General features: G+C 42.1%; 2 protein-coding genes across 8 annotated transcripts in view; both read right to left on the bottom strand.

The window, feature by feature from the left end:
• LOC136699219 (NACHT, LRR and PYD domains-containing protein 9-like) overlaps positions 1 to 8,567 on the bottom strand; it is a 59,213-nt gene extending 50,646 nt beyond the window's left edge. Inside the window, exon 1 of the mRNA XM_066673751.1 lies at positions 3,134 to 8,567. The gene's annotated coding sequence lies outside the window, so the exon portion shown is untranslated. The remainder of the gene's footprint in view (positions 1 to 3,133) is intronic.
• Positions 8,568 to 11,112: 2,545 nt separating this feature from the next.
• LOC136699218 (ribonuclease inhibitor-like) overlaps positions 11,113 to 24,949 on the bottom strand; it is a 58,409-nt gene continuing 44,572 nt past the window's right edge. For all 7 annotated transcript variants that reach the window (XM_066673742.1, XM_066673745.1, XM_066673747.1 and 4 more), the window contains 5 exons: positions 22,974 to 23,147; positions 22,240 to 22,413; positions 20,893 to 21,054; positions 14,773 to 14,819; positions 11,113 to 11,744 (listed from right to left, as the gene is read on the bottom strand). In XM_066673742.1, the coding sequence (XP_066529839.1) occupies positions 11,200 to 11,744; positions 14,773 to 14,819; positions 20,893 to 21,054; positions 22,240 to 22,413; positions 22,974 to 23,147 (1,102 nt within the window). In that variant the 3' untranslated portion in view covers positions 11,113 to 11,199. The remainder of the gene's footprint in view (positions 11,745 to 14,772; positions 14,820 to 20,892; positions 21,055 to 22,239; positions 22,414 to 22,973; positions 23,148 to 24,949) is intronic.

Below are 24,949 nucleotides of genomic sequence, written 5' to 3'. Positions count from 1 at the left end.
GAATCAAGGCTGAGCCCCTAATTAATCAGATCTATCAGGGTGTGTTTTCAGGTTCCTTATGGAGTGTGATGTGGTCAGTGTCTTTCATTTATTTCCACATTCTTTACACGTCACCACTCCTCTGTTATTCACTGTGCTGTGTGTCCCCTCTGAGGTCCTGCTGAACCCTGGAGCCCAGGACTGTGTAGGACTCTGCTCTGTGACTGTGGAGCTGTGTGTTTCCACTGGAGGCAGTGGGTGGAGTCCTTTCTGAAGTCAGAGATCATCTCCACAGTTTGGTGTGTGTTTAGCTCCAGGTTGTTTGTCTCACACCGTGTCTCCAGCCGTGTCACTTCCTCTCGGTACGAGGACTCCTCTCTGTTTCAGAGGAGATCAGGGTTGTGTCGTCTACAAACTTACTGAGTTTAACCGAGTCACTGAGGGTAGAGCAGTCACTGGTGTAGAGCGAGTAGAGCAGAGGAGAACACACACATCCCTGAGGAGCACAGTGCTGAGACAGAGAGGGTCTGAGATGAAGTCCCCACCCTGACGCACTGTTTCCTGTTGGAGAAGAAGCTGTGGATCCAGTAGCAGACTGATGGGGGACACTGAGTTACAGCAGTTTATCCAGTAGAACGTCAGGGTGATGGTGTTGAAAGCAGAGCTGAAGTCTACAAACACCACACGGACATAAGTGTTGGTGCCATCCAGGTGTTTGAGGATGTAGTGCAGAGCCGAGTTAATGGAGTCATCTACAGAGCTGTGGGTTCTGTCTGGAAACTGCAGAGGGTCCTGGAGAACATCGATCATAGCTTTAATAAGTTTAATAAGACGTCTCTGAAGACTCTTCATGATCACAGACGTTAAAGCAGCTGTCTGTAGTCGCTCAGGACGGAGATGTTCTGCTTTTTCAGGACTGCTCTGATCACAGACGTCTTAAAGCAGGTACAACACACCGACTCAGGACCTGACTGAAGAGATCAGTGAGGAAGGAGAACTCTGCTCAGAACAGAGTCTGAGTGTCACAGGGGAGACTCCATCAGGGCCAGCAGCGTCCTGATCTTCTGTTTCCTGAGTGTGCTGCAGACCTGCTGTTCAGTGATGGTGAGGGGGTGGTGTGAAGGTGAGAGCAGGGGGAGGGGAGGTGTGTAGAGGCTGCAGACACAGTGTGTATTCTGTAATGGTTTGGAGTCAGTGGTTTGAGGAGAACTGCTGCTGCTCCAGGTTTTCTCTGTATTTGTGTGGAACAGTTCTGACGGCTTTCTTCAGTGCGTACTACACACTGCCCTTCTCTTTATATCACCATCACCACTACTGAAGACCTCTCCCTCAGCTGAGTGCAGTCTCCTGAAGTCAGCCCCTGTTCCACTAGCAGCACACTTCAGCCACAATGCTCTAATCATGTAGTTGTCCATCAGCAAAAAGGATTTACTGCTTCTTTTCAAAGGAAGTGAAGGCAGTGTTGGGTTTCAGTAAAAATCGGTCCGGACCCTTGCTCTGAGCTCAGTGTAATGCTCCTGTTTCCTCAGAATGAGTTTACCACCCACGGCCTACAGCACGAATCACACCCTCCCCCACAGCACACCTTCATCAGTGCATTCTGGATCCTTCACACTCACTGTGCACTCGCTGGATCACTCCACTCTCTGTGTTCCATCACCTCATGATTTACAAATTAAACCCTGGTCTGATCCTAGAATATGAACCATTTCAGAACATTGTGGTGAGAACTGAATGTTTGATCTCTAACAACACGAGGAGACGTCCGTTCATCATGAAATGTACAGGAAGTGTAACAGGAAGCTGAGCGGTCCTGCTCCAGAATGATTCAGAACTGGATCTGATTCCCTTTCTCCTGTAAAGCTGCTGTTCTGGAGATACGAGGTTTTATTCAGACACTGATTAAACGCTGTGTGTTTGATCTTTAAAGCTCTGTAGTGTGTGACGTGTCGCGTTATTTTCAGTTTCTAAAAGTTGAACGTTTTCTAGAGTGGATTCATAAGACATTTGTTGAAGAAATTAAACAGTGAATAAAGTGATTATTTATTATTTTGACCTTTTTCTATAAACTGCTGTTGTCCCTGAATGAACCGTCTATGCTCCAGAGATCAGGGCCTCAATATTGGGGCGGCAGCGTTTAAATAGATTTAGTACAAACCTCTGACACATCCAGGCCACTAGGTGTCAGTGTAAAGGCTGTTTCAGGACGTGGAGAACATTCCTGAAGGAGTGGAGAATGACTGATGGCTCCTTTAAGGGTTTATGGTTCTACAGTCACTATCTTTATGGAGGAACCCTCAAAGAACCACATTTAAATAAAGAGAAGATGACTCAGTTCACTCTGTTTTTCAGCAGTTTATTTATAATATAATCACTTTAATAATAAATGTGTTCATAAATATTTACCATGTCATTAACATCTGTTTCTCACCCTCAGTTTTCTGTAAAACACTTCATTTATAAACACACAGCTGGACATTTTCCCACTGGAGCGACACACACCTGAGGGAAGGAGAACTGAGATTGGACTTTAAATGATCGAACAACGTGAGCAACACAAACAATTATAGGATTCCTCTTTGTTCTACTGTCACTGAAGTTATAATACAGTGAATATGCAGTGAACAATAGATGAACCTCCACTTTACCACACAATACACACCCAGCTCTGATAGAAACACACACAAACACCAATAAAGTAGACAGAGTGTGTCTCTGTGAACCTGAGCTCTTACTCAGAAGATCCCAGAGCCTTAATGAAGATAAAACCAGAGAAAGGAGAGTCAGACCAGTCTTTCATTAGGAGGAGGATCCTGAAGTGATGGAGTGATGGAGGGAAGTTGGAGGAGGAAGAGTGAGGCCACAATCCTCAGGCTTTTCCTTCTGTCCTGGTTTTTCTTTAACAGCAGCTCACACATAAACACAGTTATCACTGAATGACTTTACACCTGAAAGAACCTGCTAACGATAACCTTAACATTAGCATTAGCCTGCTAACCATAGCCTTAGCTTTAGCATTAGCCTGCTAACCATAGCCTTAGCTTTAGCATTAGCCTGCTAACAATAATCTTAGCACTAGCCTCAACACACCCCCAACACAGTTTTATCACAACACACAAAGTCACGGTTTATAACAGAGAGATTAAACACTTACTGGATGAACAGGGAAAACTAATTCCTCAAAGAACTGAATGGAACTGAGCTGTTACTGGACTCCACCTGTTTGTAGCTGTCACCAGGTGCTCATCCTCTAACTCACCTCCTTTTAGAGGACACTGGGGCTGCTTTTATATGCACTAGTGCCCCCAGAGGCCTGGGTGTGTCAAAACTACATTACCTTATTAAATCTAAACCTGTGAAGAGTGAAACAGAGGTAAATCTGTCACACATTAAAGACTCATTCACATCTGGATGTACTTCACCACATCTGCACTGTGTCCTAATATTTCTGTATTTCTGTGGTGAGGCTGAAATAAAGCACAGTAACAGTGTTAAAGCTTGTTGGAGTAAAGTAAAGGTGTGATGTGACAGTGTTCACAGTCGACTGAGGGTTGAGGAAGGTGTTCCTCAGGAGAACGTCATGGTTCTCTACTTTCTCCTCATCTCCTGCTTTTCTCTGGATCATAACAGATTTTCAAACTCTTTGCATCCTCCTCTGGTGGAGACGTAGACACAGAGTTCTGGTTCTAGAGGAACTCCCAGGGGTCAGAACAGTGGACAGTGGAGGTGAATGGAACCAGACGTCCTGCTCTAAAAGCGATGTTTATGAAAGTGATTATTGATTATTTTTACTTTGTTTTCTGTAAAGTGCAGTTCTCATGAAGTGAAGAATCAAACTGCTCTGTCGTCCCAGAATGCACCAGTTTAAGCTCCAGAGAGTGGGTCCCCCACATGGGGGCAGTCATTTTTAGAACAGGTTTGGTACAGAGTCTCTGACACAGACAGACCACTAGGTGTCAGTGTAACATGAAGAATCAGTGACGAACAAACTGACTGCATCTTTAAACTAAACCTCTGCAGCTTGTCATTGGTCTGAAAGGGGTTTATTCCACAGTTCTGTAAAAGATTGTCCAACCTAGCAACAGTCGCTATGGAGCCTGGAGAGAGGGGTTAGAAATACTGCTCTAAAATAAAGAATGAACAGAGATCCAGTTCTCCATGATGTCATTCCTTTCTTCCCTCTGAGGGAAAGGTAAAAGAAGAAGGGATCAGAGAGGAGAGGTTATGGAAATACAATTTTAACAAAATATTAGTTTTGAAATGTTTACTTTGATCATATTCTCAGAGAAATAAACTGTTACAAATATGAACCAGTGCTTGTTTTATTTCAGAGTTTCAGTGAAGTGCATATGTTTATTTATTGCATATGTAACTTATGATCATCAGAACCACACTTCACTCCTGTTTATGAACGAGTGAATGAATGAATGTATGTTCCATTTCTCCAGCGCTGTTCTAGACCCCCACAGCTCTTCACACTCTCTGGGACATTAGAGAGTGTCCTCCTCCTCCCCCAGTGTCCACCTCCACCTGGACGATCCTCTCCAGTCCCTCACCACACACCAGCTGTGAGGACGAGAGGAGACGAGGGTGGGGGGGACAGAGTGGTTTATTGAAGACGGGGACGGTCAGGAGGACAGAGAGAAGGACCACAGGGGCAGATTTAGGACACTGGGGTCACACTAAGCCTGACTCTGTTCCAGGAACTGCCCCCGGGGTCTTTACTGCCCTCAGGACCTCTGTGTTACGTCTCGTCTGAAGGAGGGCGCTGTTTATTCAGTACAGTGTCCCCCTCACTGCACCCAGGCATTGGGATCCACACAGAGCACAGGGACAGCGCCCCCTGCTGCAGTGGATCTGCAGGTTCTGGTGTTCAGGGGCTAAAGCTGGTGGCAAAACAAAGCTATAACACATTTATGTGGCTGAATGCCATCAAATCCTCACAGCAATGTTTCAAAGGAAGAGTAGAGACTTGACCCCCCACCCCTTGCATTATTAAAAACACCAGTGTTATTCTTATGGAGCCTTCTGCAAAAGTCTGAACACAGTGTTAATAATCTGACAGTGAATATTATTTATTACATTACACTAATGATAGAGTTTATCTGTGTTTCATGGAGACACTGTTTCTACAATTGAACAGTTTTATCGTCCTTGTCTACTTTGTCTTGCAAATTTAAACATCACACACACACACACACACACACACACACACACACACACACACACACACACACACACAGAGAGAGTTGTCTTACAGTGACCCCCAGTGTCAGAAATCCACACTGCACTGCTGTGATACAGAAGATGAGCTGGAAATTTGATTCAGATTATTTTCTTCTTCAGCACAACTTTCCCCTTCCTCCTGTAGGAGTTTATTTATTTCTCTGTGTTTAACTGGAACAGTGCTGTAAATAATGTGAGTGTGTGATGCTCGGATGTTGGAGCAGTGTTAATATTCATATTAATGAGGTATGAACTGTTTCAGAGCTCGTACACTTCAGTGTTAATAATAATTCTGATTAAAAAGTATCAGTCCCAGGTGATGGAGGCAGTAGTTATTTAAACTAAAGACAGTGTGATGGTTAATAAAGGGTTAAACTGTAACGTTCACTGTGACGGACGAGTCGAGACGCCCTGAGAAACAATGACCAGGAGCCCAGATTAACACGTGTTGATGGAGTCTTTCTGGAACAATGATCTGAAACACAGCGTTCCCGTCTCCACCAGCAGAAACAGAGGGAGGGAATCTTCACAGCAGCAGCCCTTCGTCCCAAAAACAATCCACTGATCTTTCTGAGACAGGGACGTTTCTACAACAGCTTTCCTGCACTTTACTAACGAGGAATCAGCTCTTTACTCTGCACTGAGGACTCCCCCATTCACACCACGCTCCAGATCAGAGACGTCTAGACTCCAAATAACTCTGGACTGAGGAGGATCACTGCTCCCTTTAGATCAGGACTGTGTTCATATCACTGTCAGGTTGAAGAGCTCAGAGTGAGTGTGTGGAGGATATTTCACTGTCCCTATGGCCTTGTGTATGAGTTACTACACACTCAGGAGAAACAGAGGGAGATCTCTGAGCGTCTCGTCATGAGTTCTGATCGGACCGATTACTACCTCAGGAACAGGAGTTATTTCCCCCGGGGGAGTCCTTACCCAGAATGAATGAAACTCCCTCTACGGGGAACTGTGATCTTACTGTGACTTTCACTGGAGCAGAGATCAGTCCGAGAGGAGAGAAATGTTGTGGACTGACACAGACCCTCCACTGAGTTCAATCCCCTGAACTACAGCACTGTGGACACAATAAGAGTCTTTATTAACTCTGAGATCACTGGCTAAAATACACCACTGAGCTGATCCAGTGTCTCAGTGTGGAAACAGGGGCTTTATCAGGACCACGACTCAAACTGGAGACATGACCCTGACACATAACAGATCAAACCTACAGCCCTCTATCGTCTGTAAGAGTAAATACAGACTCCACTCCTGAACTGTAACAGTTATAATCAGTTATAAACAGTGTGTTCAGACTCAGACTGATCTACAGCACAGCGCCCTCTATCATCTGTAAGAGTAAATACAGACTCCAGTCCTGAACTGTAACAGTTATAATCAGTTATAAACAGTGTGTTCAGACTGATCTACAGCACAGCGCCCTCTATCATCTGTAAGAGTAAATACAGACTCCAGTCCTGAACTGTGACAGTTATAATCAGTTATAAACAGTGTGTTCAGACTCAGACTGATCTACAGCACAGCGCCCTCTATCATCTGTAAGAGTAAATACAGACTCCAGTCCTGAACTGTAACAGTTATAATCAGTTATAAACAGTGTGTTCAGACTCAGACTGATCTACAGCACAGCGCCCTCTATCATCTGTAAGAGTAAATACAGACTCCAGTCCTGAACTGTAACAGTTATAATCAGTTATAAACAGTGTGTTCAGACTCAGACTGATCTACAGCACAGCGCCCTCTATCATCTGTAAGAGTAAATACAGACTCCACTCCTGAACTGTAACAGTTATAATCAGTTATAAACAGTGTGTTCAGACTCAGACTGATCTACAGCACAGCGCCCTCTATCATCTGTAAGAGTAAATACAGACTCCACTCCTGAACTGTAACAGTTATAATCAGTTATAAACAGTGTGTTTAATCCCCGTGTCTGTGTTTCTTTGGTGTATGTCATTGTATTGTGTTTAGTTCCTTGTTGTGGTCCTCGTCTCTGTTCTCTTTGGTTCAGTTTTCTGTTGTTTGTTTACTTTATGTTTTTGAGTCAAGTGTTTAATTTACAAAAGTGTGCAAAGGTCTCATTATTATTTAAAATAAATGATCTTCTCAAACCTATGGTGCTTGTGTGATATATTAGTACAATACAGTAAAAGTAAAATGATGTGTAAAAAAAACAAAGTGTGTTTCCAGATGTTTCTCCTGATCGTATGGATTTGTTAAACACACAACACACTTGATTTAACACAATGAAGTGTTCATTAAAACTAGGAACTGTATGATTCCCTCAAATAACACTGGACTGGGGGTCAGCAGTGGTCCTGAGGTTAAAGAGAGTTAGAGGCCGGAGGGTCACTGGTTCAATGCCTGGGAGCAGCAAAAAAAAATGAAAACGTGCGCTGTCGTTTCAGGGGATGATCCCACACCACCCCACACCTCCCTCACACTCATACACACATTCGCTCTCTTCAATGTTTAAACATAACATACACACAAGGGATTATGGGGAGTTGCAGGGGAATGTGTGCCTTGATATGATATGATAATAAAGCCAAGGGAACTTGGATATAAAACTCTCAGCGGTGGAGCTACCTTTACACAAACAGGAGGGGGGGGGGGTGTTGCAGACCTATGGACTTAGCTGTAGGAGAAAGACCAGCTAGATATGAACATATCTTTTGAAAGGTGAATGTAGAGAACATGTTTAACACATGAAATATTCACCCAAAACTTAGTTATAACTGTGTAACTACATATTAACAACACACACAACTTACAAAGTTACACGTGTTATACACATTCATATCCACTTCCAGATATCCATTTTTCACTTGTAAGTACACAATTGTGTTGTAATTATGCAGCAATGTCAGTGTAATTACACGAGTAATAACTGAAGCTGAACACAGCACTGATTTTCACAGTGGCGCCGTGTGCTGTTAATGTGTAATACACAGTTCTTACAGGTTACAGAGACTCACTCAAGTGTCAGCAGAAGTGAAGGGAGCTCGGCCCATGGCGCTGACTCTGATCAAAGCAAACACACGTCTGAAGAGAGTGAAGGAGTGAAGGGGCAGTTGTGACATGAACATCGCACGTTCAATACAGTGGCATCAGCAGCTCACACACACACACACACACACACACGGGCTGAAGTGCCCATGAGCAAGAGCCCTAACCCCAAACACAGAGGTGGTCACAGCCCCCTGCTCCTGCTGTGTGTGTGTGTGTGTGTTCACTGCTCCTGCTGTGTGTGTGTGTGTGTGTGTGTTCACTGCTCCTGCTGTGTGTGTGTGTGTGTGTGTGTTCACTGCTCCTGCTGTGTGTGTGTGTGTGTGTGTGTTCACTGCTCCTGCTGTGTGTGTGTGTGTGTGTGTTCACTGCTCCTGCTGTGTGTGTGTGTGTGTGTGTGTGTTCACTGCTCCTGCTGTGTGTGTGTGTGTGTGTGTGTTCACTGCTCCTGCTGTGTGTGTGTGTGTGTGTGTTCACTGCTCCTGCTGTGTGTGTGTGTGTGTGTGTGTTCACTGCTCCTGCTGTGTGTGTGTGTGTGTGTGTGTGTTCACTGCTCCTGCTGTGTGTGTGTGTGTGTGTGTGTTCACTGCTCCTGCTGTGTGTGTGTGTGTGTGTGTGTTCACTGCTCCTGCTGTGTGTGTGTGTGTTCACTGCTCCTGCTGTGTGTGTGTGTGTTCACTGCTCCTGCTGTGTGTGTGTGTGTTCACTGCTCCTGCTGTGTGTGTGTGTGTTCACTGCTCCTGCTGTGTGTGTGTGTGTTCACTGCTCCTGCTGTGTGTGTGTGTGTTCACTGCTCCTGCTGTGTGTGTGTGTGTTCACTGCTCCTGCTGTGTGTGTGTGTGTTCACTGCTCCTGCTGTGTGTGTGTGTGTTCACTGCTCCTGCTGTGTGTGTGTGTGTGTGTGTGTTCACTGCTCCTGCTGTGTGTGTGTGTGTGTGTGTGTTCACTGCTCCTGCTGTGTGTGTGTGTGTGTGTGTGTTCACTGCTCCTGCTGTGTGTGTGTGTGTGTGTGTGTTCACTGCTCCTGCTGTGTGTGTGTGTGTGTGTGTGTTCACTGCTCCTGCTGTGTGTGTGTGTGTGTGTGTGTTCACTGCTCCTGCTGTGTGTGTGTGTGTGTGTGTTCACTGCTCCTGCTGTGTGTGTGTGTGTTCACTGCTCCTGCTGTGTGTGTGTGTGTTCACTGCTCCTAGTGTGTGTGTGTGTGTTCACTGCTCCTAGTGTGTGTGTGTGTGTTCACTGCTCCTAGTGTGTGTGTGTGTGTGTTCACTGCTCCTAGTGTGTGTGTGTGTGTGTTCACTGCTCCTAGTGTGTGTGTGTGTGTGTTCACTGCTCCTAGTGTGTGTGTGTGTGTGTTCACTGCTCCTAGTGTGTGTGTGTGTGTGTTCACTGCTCCTAGTGTGTGTGTGTGTGTGTTCACTGCTCCTAGTGTGTGTGTGTGTGTGTTCACTGCTCCTAGTGTGTGTGTGTGTGTGTTCACTGCTCCTAGTGTGTGTGTGTGTGTGTTCACTGCTCCTAGTGTGTGTGTGTGTGTGTTCACTGCTCCTAGTGTGTGTGTGTGTGTGTTCACTGCTCCTAGTGTGTGTGTGTGTGTGTTCACTGCTCCTAGTGTGTGTGTGTGTGTGTTCACTGCTCCTAGTGTGTGTGTGTGTGTGTTCACTGCTCCTAGTGTGTGTGTGTGTGTGTTCACTGCTCCTAGTGTGTGTGTGTGTGTGTTCACTGCTCCTAGTGTGTGTGTGTGTGTGTTCACTGCTCCTAGTGTGTGTGTGTGTGTGTTCACTGCTCCTAGTGTGTGTGTGTGTGTGTTCACTGCTCCTAGTGTGTGTGTGTGTGTGTTCACTGCTCCTAGTGTGTGTGTGTGTGTGTTCACTGCTCCTAGTGTGTGTGTGTGTGTGTTCACTGCTCCTAGTGTGTGTGTGTGTGTGTTCACTGCTCCTAGTGTGTGTGTGTGTGTGTTCACTGCTCCTAGTGTGTGTGTGTGTGTGTTCACTGCTCCTAGTGTGTGTGTGTGTGTGTTCACTGCTCCTAGTGTGTGTGTGTGTGTGTTCACTGCTCCTAGTGTGTGTGTGTGTGTTCACTGCTCCTAGTGTGTGTGTGTGTGTTCACTGCTCCTAGTGTGTGTGTGTGTGTTCACTGCTCCTAGTGTGTGTGTGTGTGTTCACTGCTCCTAGTGTGTGTGTGTGTTCACTGCTCCTAGTGTGTGTGTGTGTTCACTGCTCCTAGTGTGTGTGTGTGTGTTCACTGCTCCTAGTGTGTGTGTGTGTGTTCACTGCTCCTAGTGTGTGTGTGTGTGTTCACTGCTCCTAGTGTGTGTGTGTGTGTTCACTGCTCCTAGTGTGTGTGTGTGTGTTCACTGCTCCTAGTGTGTGTGTGTGTGTTCACTGCTCCTAGTGTGTGTGTGTGTGTTCACTGCTCCTAGTGTGTGTGTGTGTGTTCACTGCTCCTAGTGTGTGTGTGTGTGTTCACTGCTCCTAGTGTGTGTGTGTGTTCACTGCTCCTAGTGTGTGTGTGTGTTCACTGCTCCTAGTGTGTGTGTGTGTTCACTGCTCCTAGTGTGTGTGTGTGTTCACTGCTCCTAGTGTGTGTGTGTGTTCACTGCTCCTAGTGTGTGTGTGTGTTCACTGCTCCTAGTGTGTGTGTGTGTTCACTGCTCCTAGTGTGTGTTCACTGCTCCTAGTGTGTGTGTATGAGAGAGAGAGAGAGAGAGAGAGAGGGGGGAGAGAAGGAGAGAGAGAGAGAGAGAGAAACAAAGACAGAAAGGGAAGTAAAGGATACAATGGAAGGAGGAAAAAAGAGAAGTGACAGAAAAAAGGAGAGAGAGAGAGAGAGAGAGAAAGAAGGTGAGAGACAAAGGGAACAGAGACAGAGAGAAACAAGGTGAGAAAGAAAGATTAGTGAGATCAAGGTGAGAATAGTGAAAGTGAAAGGTAAGAGAAAAGAGAAGGACTAAGGACACACACAGATCAGTGTTTACTCCACATCACACACTCGCACTGATGCTCCAGTATATGGAAACCTAAACCCAGCGTAGAGGGGCTCAGTGAATGTGGTGGTGAGTGTGTGTAAGTGTGTGAGTGTGTGTGTGTTGGGGGGGATGGTGTAGAAGGACAGAGTGCCCCCCTCTGAGTCCAGATACACCCCCACTCTGTTAGAGGGAGAGGGAGGGGCAGGGATCTCAGTTTCCTGTTTATTGTGGAACAGAGAGAAACTGTTCCCAGAGCAGCGCAGACTCCAGGAGTTTTTATTGAATCCAAATCCACTCTCATCACTGCCTCCTTTCCTCTGGATTCCTCCGTACGACACTGAGATATAAACCTCTCTCCCGCTCCACTCCACCTCCCAGTAACAGCGTCCAGTCCAACTCTCCACACTCAGAACCTGACCAAACCAATCAAATCTCTCCGGACGATCTGGATACGACTGACTCTCTCCAACATGCTCCACCTTCCTGTTTCCCTCCGACAGAATGAGACGAGTGTACGCTGTGTTTGGATCCAGAGTGACATCACACACATCTACACACACAATAAACACACATTAGAGAACACCCCATCTCACACACACACACACACACACACAATAAACACACAATAGAGAACACACCATCACACACACATCTACACACACATTAGAGAACACACCATCACACACACATCTACACACACATTAGAGAACACACCATCACACACACATTAGAGAACACACCATCACACACACATTAGAGAACACACCATCACACACACACACATTAGAGAACACACAATCACACACACAATAAACACTAGATACAGAGAGAGAGCTAGAAACTGACACAGACCTGTTTCCATGACTATGTGCTAACTGCATGCTATCAATGCTGCTAGCAACTGCTAATATTGACCAAGGGAACTAATTTATAGATAGCTACATGCTAATCCTGCTGCTAGCGGCTGCTAATATCAAACGAGGGATTTAGTATCCAGGTAGTGCCGTGCTAACAATGCGGCTAGCGACTGCTAATATCAAACAAGGGGACACGTTTCATAGCTAGTTGCATGCTAATCCTACAGCTAGAAACTGCTAATATCAACCATGATACGCTGTGTTTGGATCCAGAGTGACATCACACACATCTAGACACACAATAAACACACATTAGAGAACACCCCATCACACACACACACACACACACACACACACACACACATCTACACACACATTAGAGAACACCCCATCACACACACACACACATCTACACACACACTAAACACACATTAGAGAACACACCATCACACACACATCTACACACACACACACATCTACACACAATAAACACACATTAGAGAACACCCCATCACACACACATCTACACACACAATAAACACACATTAGAGAACACCCCATCACACACACATCTACACACACACTAAACACACATTAGAGAACACACCATCACACACACATCTACACACACAATAAACACACATTAGAGAACACACCATCACACACACACACAATCACACACAATAAACACTAGATACAGAGAGAGAGCTAGAAACTGACACAGACCTGTTTCCATGACTGTGTGCTAACTGAATGCAATCAATGCTGCTAGCAACTGGTAATATTGACCAAGTGAACTAATTCAAATCTTCCTTCTAGCTATTATCCAGTTTCCTGCATGCTAATCCTGCTGCTAGCGACTGCTAATATCAAACGAGGGATCTAGTATCCAAGTAGCATCATGCTAACAATGCTGCTAACAACTGCTAAAATCAAACAAGGGGACTAGTTTCATAGCTAGTTGCATGCTAATCCTACAGCTAGCAACTGCTAATATCAACCAAGGAAACTATCCAGCTTGCTGCATGCTAACAATGCGGCTAGCGACTGCTTAAATCAAACGAGGGATTTAGTATCCAGGTAGCGTCATGCTAACAATGCTGCTAACAACTGCTAAAATCAAACAAGGGGACTAGTTTCATAGCTAGTTGCATGCTAATCTTACAGCTAGCAACTGCTAATACCAAACGAGGGATTTAGTATCCAGGTAGCGTCATGCTAACAATGCTGCTAACAACTGCTAAAATCAAACAAGGGGACTTGTTTCATAGCTAGATGCATGCTAATCCTATAGCTAGCAAATGCTAATATCAACCAAGGAAACTATCCAGCTTGCTGCATGCTAACAATGCTGCTAGCGACTGCTAATATCAAACGAGGGATCTAGTATCCAGGTAGCGTCATGCTAACAATGCTGCAAACGACTGCTAAAATCAAACAAGAGGACTAGTTTCATAGCTAGTTGCATGCTAATCCTACAGCTAGCAACTGCTAATATCAACCAAGGAAACTATTCAGCTTGCTGCATGCTAACAATGCTGCTAGCGACTGCTAATATCAAACGAGGGATCTAGTATCCAGGTAGGGTCATGCTAACAATGCTGCTAACGACTGCTAAAATCAAACAAGGGGACTAGTTTCATAGGTAGATGCATGCTAATCCTACAGCTAGCAACTGCTAATATCAAACAAGAGAGCTAGTTTCCAGCTTGCTGCATGCTAACAATACTGCTAGCGACTGCTAATATCAAACGAGGGAACTAGTTTCCAGCTTGCTGCATATTAACAATGCTACTAGCAACTGCTAAAATCAAACAAGGGGACTAGTTTCATCGCTAGTTGCATGCTAATCCTACAGCTAGCAACTGCTAATATCAAACGAGAGAGCTAGTTTCCAGCTTGCTGCATGCTAACAATGCTGCTAGCGACTGCTAATATCAAACGAGGGATCTAGTATCCAGGTAGCGTCATGCTAACAATGCTGCTAACAACGGCTTAAATCAAACAAGGGGACTAGTTTCATAGCTAGTTGCATGCTAATCCTACAGCTAGCAACTGCTAATATCAAACGAGAGAACTAGTTTCCAGCTTGCTGCATGCTAACAATGCTGCTAGCGACTGCTAATATCAAATGAGGGATCTAGTATCCAGGTAGCATCATGCTAACAATGCTGCTAACAACTGCTAAAATCAAACAAGGGGACTAGTTTCATAGCTAGTTGCATGCTAATCCTACAGCTAGCAACTGCTAATATCAAACGAGGGAACTAGTTTTCAGCTTGCTGCATATTAACAATGCTGCTAGCAACTGATAATATCGAATGAAGGTAGTATTTCGGAAAATGTTCGAGACTCAGACACAATCGCAATCTTCAAATCTAGGCTAAAAACTCAGTAGTTTAGTTTAGCTTTTGGTAGTTAATGCTCCCCTATAGATAAAGGCGGCAGATCCAGGGGTCTATGGACACAGGGCATTATAGTAAACTGAGACGCTGGTGCAGTAACCGTAGTCAATATTAGCAGCTAACAACATCCAGCTAGCTGCATGCTAACCCAGCTTTTAGCAGCTGCTAAGAATCTCCAGTTAACGGCCCGCTAATGCTTCTGCTAGCGACTATTATTATTATTATTGATTGAGTCAGGAGAGACAGACAGACAGAAAGAGAAAAAGAGACAGACAGAGAGGGGAGAGACCGACTCTGTGAGAGAGAGGAGACTTACATTTCCTCAGACTGGGTGTGATCCACTTCTGTCCTGAATTCTCTGTCCTGAAACACACACACACACACACACACACACACACACACACACACACACACACACACACACACACACACACACACAGAGGACAGAGTGTGAGGATACAGAATTAATAAAGAATAAACAGATCCGTGTCCTGATGAGTTTGTGCTGGTCTTTATCCAGACGGAGGAAGAAGGTCCTCCTAATGTCCCCTTTATTCTCAAAGAGCAAAAAAGGAAAAGTAGAGGAACACATTAAAATGATCCTCCAGGGTGAGGGGGTGTGTGTGTGAGCCTCTCTCTGCAGCCTGTAGGAAGGCGGAGTTGGACATCAAGCCCCGCCCACATCCAACCCCGCCCCCTCCTTACGTCAGACTCTACGCCCGGGTTCAGTATTAATTCTGTGTCTAAAACTGTGCCCTATTCTCTTTGTAGTGCACTATTTTGAGGTAGTGTTCCAACATCATTCACTAAACTCCTAAATACGGCTCACATTCCCCCCGTGAGACGAACATTTCAAAGGGAAGCAGAAGTTAATTGAAGAAGTACATCACCCTTGTGTCGGTAAATAAATATAATTAGTTTATAATTCAGTTTTAAAACTCGTTGTTATATTGTTGTCTGTGTTTTTGCTCGATGCACAAATGTCATAATAATATATAAATATATAGGAGTAGTATCGGAGATAAATATCTTTACAGTGTGTGGTGTGGCACACGTTTTTTGTGATTGAACAGTCATCTGCTGTTTTTAGACCTGATTCATCGTCCAGTTTTGTTTATCTTCTCATTATTTTCAGAGTCCATTCTTTTTTCTTATTGAAAAGTATTATTTTTTAAATGATATTTTTCCTCTTACAGATAAATAACAACTCCCAGTAAACAAGGAACATCTCTGGACGTTCAAAATAGATCTAAAAGTAGTCTGTCCAAAATCCATCTTAATAAGTTAGTTAAGTGGTGACCAATTAATAACGTCAATGGACGTCCAAAATATGTCTAATAGTCGTCTTTTCAATGTCTGTGTTTGGACGTCTTTTCAACTTTCATTTTCAACCTTAAGAGAACGTTGATTAGACGGCAGTCATTACGTTATTTAAACGTTGAATCAACGGCTAAATGTTTACTGGGCTATTTTCTGTAAACAAAAGAATGAAGGTTTCTGTGAACACACATTTTAAATCATGCTTTTTTTCTGCTGGTGATACACTTCGAGGTAAACATTTACTGAAATAATTCTATAAGTCGACGGCTTGAATTTGTGAAACAAAAGTAAATATTGACAGACATTTCATCACAAGTTCTGTACCTCACAGGTCCTGATTATCATCTGGACACAGCTCACCCTAGTGTTTCTGGAGACAGAAAATGACCACTTTCAGGTTTGATGTTAGCGCTTACAGGAACTGGTCAGTGTTCCTCATCACTTTCAGAGTTCTGCAGGTTATGGTTTTCTTTTTTTACCTGATGTTTTTACTCACTGCATGTTCTGAAAGTCTTAGCCAGGTTTGTACTGTCAGTGAAAGTAATGTTGGTGAATTAGATCATTTTTGGTTAATATTTATATCTTTGGCTGTTGTGTGTAGCGTCAGGGAATGGTGAGGTGTGTGTCGTCCTGATGTTCAGTCCCAGCTCTGTGCTGTCTGTCTGGAGTGTCCTCCATTATGATTCAAAAGAGCTGAATGTTTTTGTCTTTTGCAGCACGACTGGATCCTGGCCTCTAGACGTTTATCAAAAACACGGTATGAGTTCAAACCCAATCAAGAGGTGTTTCATTCCTCACACAGTCATTGTGTATTAACCATTCTTTATGAGTGTCGTATCTGACAGAACATTCCAGTCCAGATGAAGGTTGATGACTGCTCTGTTCTCAAGCTGTTGGTAAGTTGTAAATAAACAGAAAAAACACAAGATTTTTATGTAATTCACACAGTATCTGCACTACTGTTGACACCGGGTCTGTTTATATTGGTACTGTCACTTAACCTCCTCATCAGACCCAACTGTGACTTTTTCACCAGAACCGGTATGAACTTGTTCACTTTATTTAGTCGTTATATGATTATCTTGCACTATTGTCTACTCTGCTCTGTACATCCAGTGTCCTACCTCCAAATCAGGTTATTGTCTTCAGTCAGTGTCCCATTGTCTCATGTATGTCTCAGTGAGCTGCTGGTGTCGTACGTCCTGCACTTGTCTTCTGTTTGTTCACTTTCATATATTTATACACTTAGTTTAGTTGAATTTAGTCTATTTTTTGTTAAAAGTTACTGCATCTTGGAGCAGAGTAACGTAATTTCAATCCTTTGTATGTGTCCTGTACATATTCAGAATTGACAATAAAACTCTCTTGACTCTTGACTTGATTTGTATTAAACATAATCTAGTCTTTCACACACCTTCATCAGAAACACACAGCAGTCCGTGGTGATTACATTCAGGTTGTTTACTGTTATCAGCTGAATACGGTGTATGTTTCTGTTCACACTACACACGGCACTCAGATGGACATTTGATTTTTTACCTGAGTGATAACCATTTATGACTTTGTTAAGGTTATATCAGTGAGGCTTAGAAATGTATTCTAGTTGCGTTTAGAGAATGTCACCTGCAGGGTACACAGACATATCAGTCCAATTAAATGTCATGTACCTGTAGCTTACTCCTCAGACACACTGTACTCTATAAATCTGAACAGCATTGTGTTTACACTAATGTCTTTAGGAAGAATTCAGCTTGTTGAGTCTGAAAGGTAAAGGAGAGTTACTGGACACCACCAGGCATTCACCAGGTAGTTGTGTGACTGTTCTTACAGCTGAACTAGGCTTTTCACTTTTCGCTTTGCTTACTGTGCTATAGCCTTCACCATGAATAAAACTGGGGTTTGTTTTAAAAATGCTGAATTGGAGTGAAGGGTATGTGGTTATTTTATAACGATCTGTTTTGTTTCACTAAAACTATAAAAAACAATATCTACATGTTTCTGTGATGTCTTTCAGAGGTGCCCCTTATTGTCCTGGAGGGCATACTATTAAATGTAGTCCTGGATGTGGACAGCGTATTTTAATGCTGTCACTAGTGTGTCGCCTCTTAGGACATCATTCCAGGCCTGAACACAATCTCAGTGTCTTGACAGTGAGTGTAAGAAGTATTATGATATTTCAATACACTAAGACACAGAGTTGTACTCTAATGAATGATTCTCAGATTTGAAATGTAGAGGTGTAGTGATTGGAAACTCTACAGAGTGGAAAACCAAGAGTTTTGTACCATGTATTGACTGGAGTGCTGGATGAACTGCTGAGAGACGTATAAAACTGCAGAAAATATATGCGCCCTGTCTATGGTTTTGAGGATTATTCTTCAGACCAGTGGCTGCAAAAAAGTCAACACAAAAATGTGTCAAGAACTGAAAACGTTGTTGAACGTATGCAGTTAAGAGCTGTTACGCTGTCTGTTATAAACTGATATGAAGAGTGTGCTTCTGTTTATTATTTGTTGTCTACAGACTACTTTGGGCACTGGAGACAGGGGAACTTCTGGTGTTCTACACTGATGCACCTGGGTTCTGCAGCCCATTCTTCAGACAAGTTTGTGAAGATCTGTTTGTGTTAATAAGTTAATGAGTGCATGCACATACATTACTAACACATGAAAATAAAAAAATAAAACTACTTTATCTGTGTTTTCTTGTCTTTGGTACAAACTGTACAAGCGTGATTTAAAGTGTGATGTTCTACTGACTTTAAGGAAATTCTATTAGATTTATTTGAATGAACCATATTTGTAGGGCTTTGTAAATGGAGTTGAAGGTGTGTAATGCATTTCTCACTTTCTTTTTATCAATCCAGTCCTGCTCAGCTGTAAATCTGCACATTTATTCTACATTTTATTTCAGTATTTTCCTCACTTAGGCATTTGAAATACTGTGATTGACACTGTCGCTACAGTCTTCTATTTTATTTAAGAATCTGCCTAATTACCCTTTGACAAAGATATAAGGAGTTATAATGATCAGGTGTGAAATGAGTGGCACCACTGTCCTTTGTGAATAATTGTCATCTGTATTTGGAATCTTTTTGGAAGAGGTTTAAATACATACACAAGTTTATATTTTATTATGACAGTTAATAATTCATTGATCAGTGGCCTATACTTAATAACATTAGATTTTAAAACCTTTTGCTGTTTTATTACACCACATTACTAACCATCCACTACATCATAGATGACAAAACACTAGTTTAAATCTTTAAACGCAGGACTGATGAGACCAGCCTTTGTGGCTGTGACTAACACTATGTAACACAATGGATTACTGGGTGAACAACATTTAAATGAAAGGTGAAACCTTCTAGCTGTATACAGTCTACCAATTGTTGACAATAAAAAATTGAGATCATAAATTAAAAATCCCCCATTGTACAGCCCAATAATGAATAAGAGACGTGGAAAAAAAGGTTAAGAATTAGGATTAAATTAAAAGCTTTAAAGTGCTATTTCAAAACGACTGCGTTATATGCGCATTTCAAGTGCCACACAGCTGCAGGAGACACACCCGACCACACCCCCACCCAAGAGAGACATTAGAGTAGGGGTCTGTTTAATGTTTCTTTCCTTGAATTAGACCACAGTCCTGTGGAGGGAGCCAAAGAGCATTTACTACACAGACACTTTGATGTAGTTTAATGAGATTTTTCAGTGTGGATATTAATTTGTATTTGTTCCACAAACCCTTTTACACTCTGCAGTCATTATGATTTGTTATTTACATTTATACACTACACTGTCAGAAATGTTGTCACTGTGGTGGTAACTTTTGCTGTCTCTGTGGTGATAATTAGGGAACATAACTGTACCTTATTTTATTATAATTGTAGATTTTGTAAATTGTGTTGATTTCATACGCCCCGTTTTATCTCCAGGACTTTTATTATGTTTTTCTATATACTACACAGTTCTATAATGAAAGATTACAAACATGTATCTCTCCTTCTGGAGAAGAGAATGTAATGTACCTTTAAGGAACAAAACTGGACTTTTAAACACTTTAAAGGTACATTTAAACAGTTTGTACCTTTAGTGACCAACACTGTACCTATTTATGTGAGTGTATCAATTATAATTTTATTATTTTAAATTATTATTGTAATTTGTGGCTCATTCTCTCAGTGTTGATGAGCAGGTAAACTGTGATGTCACAGACTGGTCTCAGCAAAAAGTTATTTTTCCATCACTTGGGTGTTTACCTGAAGAAGACCCTAGTGGTAGAAATAAACAGAAATAAAATAAAAGAGCTGTTTTTATAACAGTGTGAGGGCATTTGTTTTGTCTCAGTTATTGGTTTAAATGATTTTCACCTCATTCCATTCCATTTGTTTGCACAGTGTCCCCATGTTTTTGGAGAATTGTAATCAGAGACAGTTCTTTACTAGAGGTGGAAATCTCAGCCTTGGGTTTATGTCTAAACCGAAAGGAAGCTTTAGATCGGGCTGAACACTTCTTTCTGATCTGGACACTTTAAGCTTTTCAATTTAGACCAAAACTCATTGCTGCTATGTGCTGTGTATTTAACCCTTGGTTCGCCTCTCTGAAATCCTGGGTGTTCTTGGAGGGGTGGGGTTTGTTTTCATGTTAATTCTGTTTATTTTTTTGCTGTAAATACAAACAGGCTCAGAGAACTAAATGCATTCTGGGTAATTTTTTGTTGGAAGAGGTGAAACTAGTGATTTGAAAATGTTCAGGCTGGAGGGACATTAAACAGTGTAAAACAGACATGACCAGAGTGGAGACTTGAGGAAACAGAGCCAAAATAAAGGTGGAGAAATGAGAGAACTGACAAAAGCAGTAAAAATGAGCAGAGAAGGAAGAGAACACATTTAATACAGAGCTTCTGTGTGTCTCAATTAAGGCAGCTGCATCACACAGTGTGTAATGTAATGCCTGTGAGAGCAGTGTGTGTGAGCTGTGTGTGGCTCATTAAAATTAAAAGGAAACGGAGAAGACTATACCCACTTTAATCTGTCAATACTTCACTTGATCTAATGTTTAAAATGTTTGTATAAAAATGTAATAATATTTTTCTCGGTCTCTCTCCATACCTGAGTGTCTGTAGACTGCAGAGTGGATCAGAGAGCAGTTTCTCTCCAGACTCTTCAGGGTGATTGTAGGTGAGATCCAGTTCTCTCAGGTGGGAGGGGTTTGATTTCAGAGCTGACGCCAGACAAGAACAGCCTTTTTCTGTTATTAAACAACCAGATAATCTGTGGAAATGATGGAAAAATATAGAGAAGGATGTAGTGAAAGATGATTCACAAAACACAGCTATAGGTATGTCATCTTACAAAAGAAACTCTACACATTAATTTTGTTGAAACTTACTCAAACACTTTAATATTAAAAATGATGTAACAACTTCACCCCACTCATTCTAGCATGTAAAATAATCTGATTCACATTTAACATATAGGTCCTTTAGCAAGAATGGCCTCTGATTAATAATAACACAGTTACATTACATTAATGGGCGGCACGGTGGCGCAGCAGGTAGTGTCACACAGCTCCAGGGGCCTGGAGGTTGTGGGTTCGATTCCCGCTCCGGGTGACTGTCTGTGAGGAGTTGGTGTGTTCTCCCCGTGTCCGCGTGGGTTTCCTCCGGGTGCTCCGGTTTCCTCCCACAGTCCAAAAACACACGTTGCAGGTGGATTGGCGACTCGAAAGTGTCCGTAGGTGTGAGTGAATGTGTGTGTGTCTGTGTTGCCCTGTGAAGGACTGGCGTCCCCTCCAGGGTGTATTCCCGCCTTGCGCCCAATGATTCCAGGTAGGCTCTGGACCCCCCGCGACCCTAAATTGGATAAGCGGTTACAGATAATGGATGGATGGACATTACATTAATCATATTTTAAAAATTAAAATTTCCTTTCATTAAAAATAGATATAAACAATAAAATATATAAAATATAAGATCCCTTTGCACAAAACAAAACTTCACGCACAAAACGAAATTAAATTTAGATCCTAATAAAATAAAATATCTTATATAAATTGGTCTCAAATTAAAACATGCTTTTGTCATTATAATAATAAGAGTTACTGCAGGATTGCTGGAATTATTATTAAATCTGGTAAATGTCTAAGGCTAAAGTCTGTTATAAAGAATAGAGGACGAGTTACTGCAGCACTGCTGAAATTATTAAAAGCTTCAACATAGAATAAAGAATCACAGAGAGGAGCAGCTAGAGCTTGGTAAAGGTCTAGGGACAAAGTACAGACTGATATAAAGAACAGAGGAAGAGTTTAAGAGAACAGCTGTATTCAAATCAGTGGTGTGAAGAAGTTCAGTAACCAGTTTATGACAGACAGCTCCATTCACTGGAATATTAATGTCTTGATATTAAAGGTATATGCATTGAACATGGTATATGCATAAACACTGAATTAATGTTTACCTGAGAGTCTCCAGTTTACAGTGTGGACTCTTCAGTCCTTCAGAGATCTTCTCCACTCCTGAATCCTGCAGGTCATTGGTACTGAGGTCCAGTTCTCTCAGAGAGCAGGTCTCTGATTGTAGAGCTGAGCCCAGACTTTCACAAGAATTGTCCCCCAAATCACACAAAGCCAGTCTGAAACAGAGGAAATATTTTACAGGATTATTCTGAGTGAAGTAAGATGTTGAGTCTGTTAAATGTAGTGAAGGAGGGGTGGACACAGGGTAATCCCTGTATAAAGGTTTCAGTGTCAGAGTTTAATAAAATTCTGAGTTTCAAACTAATAATCTCCACAGTGTTCAGAATCTGTGCAATTACTAAAGCATTTACAATTAATCCTTCAGAACAAATGCACAGAATTAGCCCCATTTTGTCCAGGACTCACTGGTTTTTACATTAGAATAAGCCTGGGACTCTCAGGGGTAAATTTCAGTTTGTTCTTTACAAAAAAATCTTACCCTAGAAAATTGAATGATTGTAATAATTTAGGTATTTTTGTTCTTATTCATTCAATATAATGTAATACAGTGTTTTTTCATAAATTAAAAAAAAATGTGGTTGTATGAGTGAATGCCCTAAAACCTTTGTCTGTAATGCAGCTAAAATCACACAGTTGTCTTGGAGAAATTTACAGAAACTTACAGTATGTTCACAGCTCACTGTTTAATAACTAAATGAATTCATACAAAGCTGACCTGAGAATCTCCAGTTTACAGTGTGAACTCTTCAGTGCATCACAGAGCTTCTCCACTCCTGAATCCTGCAGGCCGTTGTGAGTGAGGTCCAGTTCTCTCAGGACACAGTGTTGTGATTGTAGAGCTGACAGGAGATATTCACATGACTTCACTGAGAGGTTACAGATGACTAATCTGAAAAACCATATGGGAGGGAATGTCAGAATCAAATCATTTGGACCGTACACTAATAAAAATTGTATGATATATATCAAACCGAACTGATCTTGTGTGTAATCACCTGTAAACTAAATTTAATAAAACTAAAGTAATTAATTCATACTACCTCAAATATTTGAATTCTTTTTATTTGAAGTATTGATTTTGTGATTTTTTTCAATAATAAAACTGAAGCTTTTAGACAGAAAATTCTGACCATACAATGAACCAAAAGTAATCCACAGCTTTATGCAGCCAGAGCTGATTCTGAATACAGTGTAACTACAGCACAAAAGCCAGACACCTTTAGTTAAAGTAATTTCTTTCTCATTATTGACATGAGATTAGACCCTATTCCTACAAGGAAATGTTACCAGAAATAACTGAAGTGAATCAGCAGTGATTAAATTATTGATTGAGAAACCAAACCTTGATCCCTGCAAGCTGTCAAACTATAGACCTATTCCTTTGGAAGCCTGATTTATTTCAGGGTCACCTTGGCAAAAAGGTGAGTAAAGAAATGCAGCATCGTTGGCCCAAGCAAATTCCTCTATCTCCTCCTGGGGTATCTCCAGGTGTGATGAAGGAGCAGGCAAGAAGGCAGGATGTAAACGCATGTTTGTTTTATTTGATAACATTGACAAAGAGACAAAAACACATGACTAGAAAGAAGTGGCGAGTCAAAACTAAAACCTAGACTGTGAGACAAGACTATACACTAACAACAAGAACCACCATTACAGACATAATGCAAGACCACCACAGGCCACAGAGAAATGTTACAAAATGGACAAGGCAGGAGCAGAACATAACACCAGGTATTCCCAGGCCATCCAGGGATATAATCCCTCTAACAAGCTCTGGTCTACCCTGGGTCCTCCTCACAGTTGACCATGACTGTTATATTTCCAGTGAGAAACATCCAGATCAGCTGCCCTAATCACCTCAACTGGCCCTTCTCAACATGAAGGAGAAATGACAGTCCAAACAATCCTTCTTCTCGTCACTCATGAATGAGACCCTGAGATACCAGTGGTGGACAAAGTACCCAACCCATGTACCTGAGTAAAAGTACAGATACTCAAGGTAAAATATTACTCCAGTAAAAGTAAACGTCCTCGTTGTAGATCTTCACTTGAGTAAAAGTACCAAAGTATTTACCTTCAAATGTACTTAAGTATTGAAAGTAAAAGTACCATGACATATTATGGTTCTAATGTCTGTCCTATTATCATTTCAGTAATAAGACTCATGCTTAACACATTGTAGGTGAAAAGACTCTAGTCTCAATCTTGGTTCCACAGTCTTTTATTAGAATATCAGTAATTAGTCTGACACTGAACACAGCAGAAATGGCCAAAGATTAAATACAGTGAATGATGTTATATCAACTATTACATACAGTCAAAATGCTGCCCTCCAAACCAACAGAGGTCACTGTCTCCTGAGTATTAAGCCCAATTTAAGCTTGTGTTGAACCTATGCCATAGGCAGCATAGCCTGATGTGCACCTCTCCAGAAATGTAAATCATCATGTCTAAGCAGACCACAACGACTGTGATTGGTCTGCAGTCGGACGAACATGGTTCAAGTTGCTCAAATCAAGATGTCCAGAAATATTAACTTCTCTACACTCCCTAAATAGTGCACTTAAAAGATTTGTAAAAATAATACCACTACACCACTACATTCTGTACAACATAGGGTTAAAAAGATTCAGTCCTATTGGTTTGGCGCTGTAATTGAAGCATGACAGAGATGCCAACACACAAGTATAA

The sequence above is a fragment of the Hoplias malabaricus genome, chromosome 6, assembly GCF_029633855.1.
Source record: "Hoplias malabaricus isolate fHopMal1 chromosome 6, fHopMal1.hap1, whole genome shotgun sequence".
NCBI lineage: Eukaryota > Metazoa > Chordata > Actinopteri > Characiformes > Erythrinidae > Hoplias > Hoplias malabaricus.
This window is presented reverse-complemented; position numbering and strand designations above follow the sequence as displayed.